The sequence below is a fragment of the Epargyreus clarus genome, unplaced genomic scaffold (genome assembly GCF_041222505.1).
Source record: "Epargyreus clarus isolate Ecla_fem2 unplaced genomic scaffold, WU_Ecla_fem_2.2 ptg000015l, whole genome shotgun sequence".
In the NCBI taxonomy this organism is placed as follows: domain Eukaryota; kingdom Metazoa; phylum Arthropoda; class Insecta; order Lepidoptera; family Hesperiidae; genus Epargyreus; species Epargyreus clarus.
In genome coordinates this window covers 9,904,603-9,914,143 of record NW_027332223.1, presented here as the reverse complement: position 1 = coordinate 9,914,143, position 9,541 = coordinate 9,904,603, and the positions used below count along the sequence as shown (strand labels likewise).

Here is a 9,541-nt window from a genome sequence, read left to right as displayed (position 1 = left end):
CTTATAAAAATGCTACAAATAAATAACTAAATATTAAATATCTCTTCTGTACTATCTCTATTATCTAATTGTTGATTTTCCCATGGTTGTTTATCAATAGTTACGCATACAGAATTATAATTTTGATCATGCAATCATCTATATAAATTAATAAACCCGTCTTGAACTCTCGAATGTTTGTTGAACTAAGACCTACGCGATTGCCTAATCCACAATCTAATTCTCGATTAGTACATAAAATCATGACGATGATGTACCTACCTATCTGTGATCTTACAGATAGATACCTAGGTGCCTACTGCTTGGGGCGACAATGTAGTGTAATATTTACTTTTAGATTATTCTGTAAGTAGGTAGGTAGGTACTCTAGGTACAGTTAAATTATCTATTAAGAAAAGGATTCAAGAGTAGAATCTACACGACTATGTTGATACGTAACTAATGTAAAATTAAAAACGTTATATGGGACCTTTTTCCAAAGTCATTGACATGTATCTATTCTGAAAATCAAGTGGGAACTACATACCTTTAATAATATACTTAATCAGTAATTAAATGTATTTTTTTACAATTTTAAAACTTTCATACCGTAATTCCTCTGGTAAAATCCGGGATTTTACTAGCCGGGAATCGAACTACTTCTCGACCAAGCCAAGTAGAAGAATGTCAAATAGTAACGCCACTCAAAAACTGACCCAAAACTGGTGTGAAATGTTGATTTATACCTATGAAATGTAAATTTTAATAAATTTCCTTCTAATAATTTATACTTTAACGACTATTACGAAAAGTAATGGGTAGAAAAAATTAATATGAAACATAAAACTCGCAATATAATTGTTCGCTCTCCGTTACGAATAAATAGCATTATTTTCCCCATTTTGATGCTGTATTAGCACACGGCACAGTATTGAAAACTTAACAAATAACGTTCTAAATAACACAGAGACAATAACTATGTATACATAGTGTATACTGATAACAATAAACAAACTTTAAGCAAAAATATAATCCAGATTTTTTTTGTGAATTGTGAGCGTGAGAGTTTACCTGCGAACAGTACTAGGATGTGCACGGCACTTGGCGCATCCGCTCGTCTAGTTCACTTGGTCGAGTTGTAGTTCATTTTGTAAAAACACCTGTATTTACTGTTATGGAAAAATAACATGTTTAAAGAAATTAAATTATAAAAAACGTGTATGTTTGGAGGTATATTTTCGTTACCATTGCCTTAAAAGCGTAGCCCTTTGCCTTAAATATTTTTGACAATGACATATTCTTGTCATATTCTTATGTCAATGTCATTCTTGAAACCACCTGTCTCGTCTCAATAAAAGAAAATACGCGAAGTATTGTAAAAAGAAAACACACGCAACTATAATTCTTTATTGAAACCGTGAACTATACTAATAAATCTTCGTAAGCAGAGGTCAATATGATCACTAATTTCGATAAGCTCTGCGCTGAGTTAGAAAAACAAGAGCTTGAGGTACGTACATGCATAAAATTATTCTTTGTGTATATTTTGTTTCGGTTTTTAAACTACATATATATTCCAATTGTTTCAGGCTCCCACAGGAGTGGCGGTACCTTCGACATACGCTCAACTACTTGCTATATATTTATATCAAAATGATCTGTGAGTATCTAAAAAAAGTAAAACATTAATACCATAGAATTGCACTTATCAGTAGCCGAATTGATTTTTAACGTGTTATACCAGTTATATGTAGAAAATTCTACTTAAACAATTACTTTCCCGTTATAACATAAACTTTTCACATCATATCACTTTGAATTGTAAGATTCAGTTATTTTTATAATTTCTTCACCTGTAAGCGAAAGACAGACACACAGAACAGTCACGAACATTTTCCAATTAGGATATCTGATAATGCTTTTCTGCAATTTACAGATGCAATGCAAAATTTTTATGGAAAAGAATTCCTCAGAATATTACAAGCAGTAACCCTGAAATAGCAGCAATATGGTCGGTAGGCAAGAAAATGTGGAAGAAGGATCTCCCAGGAACATATCAAGCACTGGCGGCTTACACTTGGACGGAGCCAGTGGCCCATATTATAAGAGCCTTAGAAGGTATCTGTTTAACTGTTTTCATACAATTGAAGCATTTAAAAAATAGTTTTCTTTTGTTTTGTTTTTTCATATATAACAGACGTAGCACACAAAAATATGGTGTACATGATGACAAGAGGTAACTCCTGCCTGTAGACATCTGTAATCAACCGACAAGTAGATTAATTTTCACTAAAACTAAAAATAAATATTGTCTTTATTAAAATGTAAAGTTCTTCAATAGACAAGATACTTGTTCCTTATATTTATCTTATTTCATATGTTATTTACAGAAAAAATACGAGAGCGAGCCTTCAATTTGATTGGGCGAGCATACAGCTCTGTATCAATAGAAACTGTAGTGAACATGACCGGGCTGAGCAAGGAGGCTGTTCTACAAATATGCAGAGATCGTAAGTGGGAGCTTAATGAAGATGGTGTGACTATCAACCCTACTCCACCTGTGCAACCAGCCCCACTGCACACATCCAGTGAAGATCAACTGTTCAAGCTCACCGAATTTGTGTCATTCTTGGAAAATTAGAAACATTTAATGTAAGTTCTATTTAAGATTAATATGTATGGCAAAAACAAATAAGTGTAAATTTGTTTTGAATGAAAAAACTGAAGTCTAACTTATTATTTTTCTTTCAATCTCAATTATAATTCCCAGTTGCAATACCTTTACTTTGTATATCCAGTTTGATATTATAACTTGTACCTTTGTCGTTATAAATGCAAGAAATAAATATGCTGAACAATGTAAGTGCAACTTTTATCTTCAATTAAAATATAATATACGTACATATGCATCTACACTTATATTATAAAGAGGAAAACTTTGTTTCTTTGTTTGGTTGTAATAAATAGGCTCAAAAACTACTGGACCAATTTTAAAAAACTTTCACCATTCGAAAGCTACTTTATCTACGAGTAACATAGGCTATAATATTTTATATGAAATATATTTGATAAATAGATTTTGAGGCAATACAAAGTTTGTCGCGTCAGCTAGTTAAAAATAAAGACCATGGCATTAAAGCTTTTGATTGTTCCTATAAACATTGGATTAATGCGAAAATTTTGGAATATGCCTGATAATTAATATATGTAGTGTGATTTTCTCCATCTAAGCACTTACATATTTTTTTACGAAACCTGTTTGGATACATTGAAAACTGGCTATTGCCACATTTCTTAGTGGGTATATACGAAATTAATTATCACTTGCTTATATGGTGAAGAGAACACAAAAAAGTTTTCAAAGTTTTAAAAAAGTTTCCAATCCACACTGACCATGGCTCGCTTTGAGACAGTAGTCCAACCATAATGGTACAGGATCCCTAGTATAGTTTTCATCATTTATTACTAACAAGCTGATTTTTCGTGAGTAGCTTCGTTTCGACAAGACGCCCAACATTTTTCCTTACAGCAATGTTGGTAAATGGTAGCTTGATGGGGCAGCAAGGATAAAATATGTTGACCGGACGAATTCTAAAAATTTATTACTAACCAAATTTTTCTTTGTTAATTATCAAGATAATTATTAAAATAACGTGAAAAAATATTTGTCCTACAAAATATAAGGTTTTTATTAAGGCGTCCCCCCTCTCCAACATGTATCATAAACAAGGTCATGAAAAATAATTACTAACCAGCTGATTTTTTTTTTATTGGCTGTCTACCATTTACATAGTCTACCATGCACATTGTCCTACAAATTGCATGGTATGTCATCTCGGACCTACGCTAAAAAGATGTTAATTCCGCAGGATTTTTTTTTATTAGTAACTGTAGGACAAAGGTATCACGTGATAGGATAATATAATTTTTATCTAAATAAAACAATGTCCTACAAAAAAAAGGGTAACTTTTATTAATCCTACAAGATTTGTAATTTAACTATAATATAATATAAATAAACTATAAAACTGGCGGACTGGAATAACGTACTTCGCAATTTGTAGGACAATGTGGGTAGTAAGCTGTGTAAATGTTAGACAGCTAATAGAAAAAAAATCAGCTGGTTAGTAATTATTTTTCATGGCCTTGTTTATGATACATGTTGGAGAGGGGGGACGCCTTAAAAAAAACCTTATATTTTGTAGGACAAATATTTTTTCACGTTATTTAGATAATTGTCTCGATAATTAATAAAAAAAAATTCGGTTAGTAATATTTTTTTTTGATTCGTCAAATCAACATATTTCATCCCTATTATTTTAGTTATAAACCACAATCGAGAACTTTCGTACGAGAATTTGTTGGGCGTCTCATTGAAACGAAGCTATTCTGGAACACTCAGCTTGATACTAATTATTTTTACATTAAGTATTAGTACTACAACTTTTAAGTGTAGGTCCGAGATGACATACCATGTAATTTGTAGGACAATGTGCATGGTAGACTATGTAAATGGTAGACAGCCAATAAAAAAAAAATCAGCTGGTTAGTAATTATTTTTCATGGCCTTGTTTATGATACATGTTGGAGAGGGGGGACGCCTTAATAAAAACCTTATATTTTGTAGGACAAATATTTTTTCACGTTATTTAAATAATTATCTTGATAATTAACAAAGAAAAATTTGGTTAGTAATAAATTTTTAGAATTCGTCCGGTCAACATATTTTATCCTTGCTGCCCCATCAAGCTACCATTTACCAACATTGCTGTAAGGAAAAATGTTGGGCGTCTTGTCGAAACGAAGCTACTCACGAAAAATCAGCTTGTTATTAATAAATGATGAAAACTATACTAGGGATCCTGTACTATAAGACAATAATGGGTTGACAATGGTGAGCAAATGAGAACGAATGAAACAAACAATTTAAATAAAACTATTTTGCTTTTGTAAGACTTATATTTGTCTGGTACAACTTACAAAAAATATAAAATACAAAATGTAAACCTTAGTGGCAGTGTATGTAACTTAAATTAAAATAATATTATGAAGAATTGGACTGAATATTGTCGTTGTCAAATTAACATTAAAATATCACAAACTAAAATACATTACAATAAAAAAATTCTTTACTAATCTGGGCTTAAGTATTCTTCAGGAAATTGTAATAACTATTCTATAATGAGTATCTACAATTTATTATCCTAGGCACTTCTAAATTCGTACGTAATTTTGGCAACTCTTAGGATTTGCGAATACCGCTTTTCACTGATACCGTCCTTGGAATGTGACTTGATTTTGTCTGGGCTGAAGTCTTATAGAGTTGCTGTCATCCTCATCGCCTAGGGAAGTCTCATATCCTCGGTTGACCTGCCCGCCATTGGGTTCCGCGAACACATCCTTCACGGAGATATTTGCCGTCGACGTGCGGTGACGTGGTACACCGTGATTATTATTTAACTGAAATAATAAAAGCATGCATGATATTACAGATATTTTTTATTCCATAGATTATACTTATTACAACAGTAAATAAAATCTACGTTCTGCCATATAGTCCGCGTAATACTGCTAGTCCGCTCTGAATATAGAAATGAATCGCGTCGCCATAACAAATTGTATGACTACATCTGCTCGCAACGACTTCAAAGTGGACTAGCAGTTTGGCGCAACTATATATAAGTTATATTTTTTTAAGAATTAAAAAAAACAAATCTCTCGTCAACTTATTGCCTAATATAAATTGTTTTTAACTTTTACCATGCCAGTCACTCCATATTCATTGTTAGCGCCTAGTGTTTGCATCTGAGACTTTCTTCTTTCCGCCATCACTGAATTCCTCCTTGTCTCCAAAGCTTTTAGGGTTTCTCTTCGCAAAGTTATCTTACGATTCAATACTGGTGTACCTGTAATACAATATATTAAATAAATGTCATTAAATAAAGGTCATTATCATAAGAAAAAACATAATAATATTTAAAAAAAAACCTAGGGTATTTAAACGATAAATTATTATACCTGGGCCATCATTTGCATTCATACTAAAGAACCGTTTTTTGAAAGCAACATCAAGAGTGCCAATGTTCCTCTTCTTTTGTCTCGCTTTTTCTAAATTGTGTATAGTCTTTCTTCTTCCAACATTGTGCGGCCCAGAGCCCGAATCGTTATCGTAATCATCGTCCAAACCATTCAACTTCTGCAAGTCTTTTACTATGGCTATTGCGTTTTTATCAAGTAGAGCATCTTGAGATAAATCTTCGGACTGAAATTGGAATAAAACGTTAATATTCTGTCCACGAGCCATTGTCATAATATAAACGTTGTTAGAAATACTCACTTTCTTTGTACAGAACCAATTCATTTCTGTTGATGCTAATATGTGTGAAATTGTTCCAAATCTATGGAACATCATAGCGGTAAATTGGATTACCAAGATCAAGGCGAAGAAGAACACAAATACTAGACCGATAGGTTCCAGTTGTAAATATTCTTTCGAAATAAGAACCTAAAAAATTAAACATAGATATACATGATTGAATATTACAATGTTACTGGTTAGTTTAGAAGCAACGCGCTTAAATAATATTATTTGAATAGATGAACCTAATTTTCTCATAAATTGCTAAAAAACCGTTATTACACTTGAATTACAACGATTTTTACACAAACAAAATGTTTTAAAAAGCATTCAGTAAATTACTTCTGCAAACAGGGAACTAGCAAAATATGATTTTATGAAAAAATATATTGTGATCGTGTACTGTGCTAAAGTAAACTTAAACTTAAAATTTACCAAAAATCCTTTATTACAAGAAATATTATGTTTAGGATACACGAAAGTAACCGTTATGTTAAAACAATGAAGGTAGGTATGTACAAGGAGTACCGATAAACCTGTTACCGTGTTTAATGGAAGAAATTCCACCACCTTAATAGACAGAAAGACTCCTCTCGGGATACGTTGGGTAAAGTGCACATTTGGACTGTGACGTAGGGCCTTATTATGTTTGAGCATAGGAACAAATATAAAACTGTAATGTCTACCACGTTTTTAACTATTCTAAAGGATTTCTCTTAGATACATATTAGGGTATGTGTGAAACCAATAGTGACGCCCAAGTTGTTTAGTTCTCGGTGTAGAAGATGTCTTGGATCTCCATGCTGGTGTGCCATCCCAGACAGACCGGTTAGAAGAAGGTCGTTAGACTTGTGAGGGGACACACGGATTTTGTAATATTTGGCTATACCTCGCCTGTTTCCTCGATGTACGTAATGTTTGTCTTTACTCCCAAAGGCCAAATCACGTGGAGTTGATCTTTGTTTAGTTGTAACAAAAACACTATCAATATGAATAAAGCATTGAACATAACAAACGCAAAAACTGATTTATTGCGAAGCTCTATCAAATCACCTGCAATGCGAGCCTGTAAAATTACATAAAATAAGGTATTAATTGCATCAACTTTCAAGGGTGACTGGGATGGTGACACGGTTTGAGAATTAATCGTGGTTTAGTGAGAGAATAGTCGCAATCCCGAATCAACGTTGAAGGCCGATCACTGGGTATTTGATTCTCACGTTACCTCTTGCGTAACCTCATCATATGTTATGTTAGTTTTAACTCCGAGCGGCCATTTAAAATGAAGATTGTCCTTATTCAGTTGGAGCAAGAACACAATGAGAACAAAAAGGGCATTGATAATAATGAACGAAAAAACAGATGAGTCTCTCAATTCTTTCAAATCTCTGGAAATACGGGCCTAAAATTATGGGTAAACACATTTGAATAAGAATGACAATATTAATAAAATACAACCTGAAAGAAAATCTTATTAGAACACGAATATTCATAATATAAATCAAATTAAGCGCTTTGAATAACACTTTTTAATTTTGAATTTGAAAACCAATTTAATTATTATTATATCGTGAAATTAAATCAACAGTTGAAAAATAAAATTTAAATAATAAAACATTGTGTCAATCTCTGCTAGATATTTTATATTACCTCTTCTTCTTTGTTAGCATCGATTGGATATAGATACTTGTCTAACAGATCTTTCCAGAAGGACAATTCAGATTGGCTTAAAAAGTCAACTTCCCCTTTCTTTAGATCTGGATCCTCTATCCAGTAAGGATTTATGAGATCGTCGCGTTTTTCCTAAAAAAATGTTAAATATGAAATATTTACTTAATAACGTGTTATTACACTATGTCATACAAATGTATGTGTGTAGTTCTTACTCTTGGTGTAGTGGATAGTGTATCTGTTTCCGAATCTGATTCGTTGTCATCTTCTTGACCTTCTGCGACTGATACCAATGGATCGCCGCTGGTACTTCCTCGAAGCCCAACTGATAGTTTACGGCTCCTGCTTTGGCCATGTGGATCAACAGTCCTAAAATACAATATTAATTTTTAATTTTTGCACATTATTATACTTAACTTTCGATCTATAGTCTTCTTGACATGTGCAAAGAATTACTTACTTCTCTAAGCTATCTAATTTCTTTTCCATTTTCTCAAGCGTCGACGCAATGTGAAGTAATTGCACTTTTTCTTCATTACTTTTTGGATGTGTGCACAACAAGCATTTAAATAATCCAGCAAACGAGAACTCAATAGATCCTTCTTCTTCATTACTGTTCACGCCTTGGAGGAAGCCTATCAGCGAACTCTGTTTGGCTTTCTTTTTGGCCTCCTCAGCTTCTTTCTTTTCTTGTTCGATTTCCTGTAAATACATATGATTAGTATTAATAATTATCTCGCAATATCAAACTATTAAATAAGTTCACTAAACTTTGTACAGACCTTTTTCGTTTTCTTCACTTGTACCTCTCGAGTTCCCCAAGATACCACGTTAAGATTTATAACAGAGTATAAAATCAAAAGTAAGTACATAGAGGGGATAGACAATAAATAGATGATACCGGGGACGATACACCAAAACTCTTGCGGATGTAAACACGCTGCTATGAAGAACGAACTTGAGAGTGATATCAAGAATATAGCTGATGGCGACCCTATGCCGTCCTCGCCTAACTGAAGCGCGGTACCCACGATCACAGCCATCATTATCATTGCATATGCCGTTGACAATATTTGAGCCACCAATAGCTGAAATAGAAATAGTAAAATGATCAATAATAATAACTTTTCAATAACAAAATATCAATAAGCGAGTTAATAAACTTACTTGATATTCCGATTTCATTGTAAAGCATACGAACATGAAAATCAATATAGGATACAGATTGTATTCGAAAGAGGTCCAGTTGTCGATTCGAAAAGCAGCCACGAAGGCACCCACCAACATAAGAAATATAGTACCAGGGCCGAGGATAGTACCGCCCATCAACATCATCTGTAAATATTTTCACATTGTTATAATATTAATTGTATCCAAATGAAAAAAAACATACATCGTACACAGAATAGAAGTGAAATTTCTTATTATTTTTCGTAAATAATATCAATTACTTAGTTATAAAGAAGCATTGTTTTTACATGAAATAGTTTAAGTTACGTAATTTAAAGTTTGTATGTATATTTTTTTATAAAA

General features: G+C 32.7%; 2 protein-coding genes across 7 annotated transcripts in view; one reads left to right on the top strand and one right to left on the bottom strand.

Annotated features, from left to right (window-relative positions):
• Window positions 1–1,287: 1,287 nt before the first annotated feature.
• CSN8 (COP9 signalosome subunit 8) lies at window positions 1,288–2,715 on the top strand. The gene is made up of 4 exons (XM_073080621.1): window positions 1,288–1,489; window positions 1,569–1,639; window positions 1,916–2,097; window positions 2,370–2,715. The coding sequence occupies exons 1-4, from the start codon at window positions 1,436–1,438 to the stop codon at window positions 2,618–2,620; spliced, it is 558 nt and encodes a 185-aa protein (XP_072936722.1). The 5' UTR covers window positions 1,288–1,435; the 3' UTR covers window positions 2,621–2,715.
• A 2,189-nt stretch (window positions 2,716–4,904) lies between these two features.
• kkv (hyaluronan synthase-like protein kkv) overlaps window positions 4,905–9,541 on the bottom strand; it is a 29,493-nt gene continuing 24,856 nt past the window's right edge. For 2 of the 6 annotated variants that reach the window (XM_073080620.1, XM_073080618.1), the window contains 10 exons: window positions 9,176–9,343; window positions 8,791–9,096; window positions 8,469–8,710; window positions 8,224–8,377; window positions 7,988–8,140; window positions 7,563–7,739; window positions 6,317–6,484; window positions 5,998–6,241; window positions 5,740–5,885; window positions 4,905–5,439 (listed from right to left, as the gene is read on the bottom strand). In XM_073080620.1, coding sequence (XP_072936721.1) covers window positions 5,245–5,439; window positions 5,740–5,885; window positions 5,998–6,241; window positions 6,317–6,484; window positions 7,563–7,739; window positions 7,988–8,140; window positions 8,224–8,377; window positions 8,469–8,710; window positions 8,791–9,096; window positions 9,176–9,343 — 1,953 coding nt within the window. In that variant the 3' untranslated portion in view covers window positions 4,905–5,244. Of the gene's footprint in view, window positions 5,440–5,739; window positions 5,886–5,997; window positions 6,485–7,226; window positions 7,404–7,562; window positions 7,740–7,987; window positions 8,141–8,223; window positions 8,378–8,468; window positions 8,711–8,790; window positions 9,097–9,175; window positions 9,344–9,541 lie in introns of all 6 variants that reach the window. The other 4 variants (XM_073080619.1, XM_073080617.1, XM_073080616.1 and 1 more) reach the window with 2 other exon arrangements.

Coding starts and splice junctions, on each gene's coding strand:
- CSN8 (XM_073080621.1), top strand. CDS start 1,436: ATGATCACTAATTTCGATAAGCTCTGCGCTGAGTTAGAAAAACAAGAG. Junction 1,490..1,568: donor TAGAAAAACAAGAGCTTGAG/GTACGTACATGC, acceptor CAATTGTTTCAG/GCTCCCACAGGAGTGGCGGT. Junction 1,640..1,915: donor TATTTATATCAAAATGATCT/GTGAGTATCTAA, acceptor TGCAATTTACAG/ATGCAATGCAAAATTTTTAT.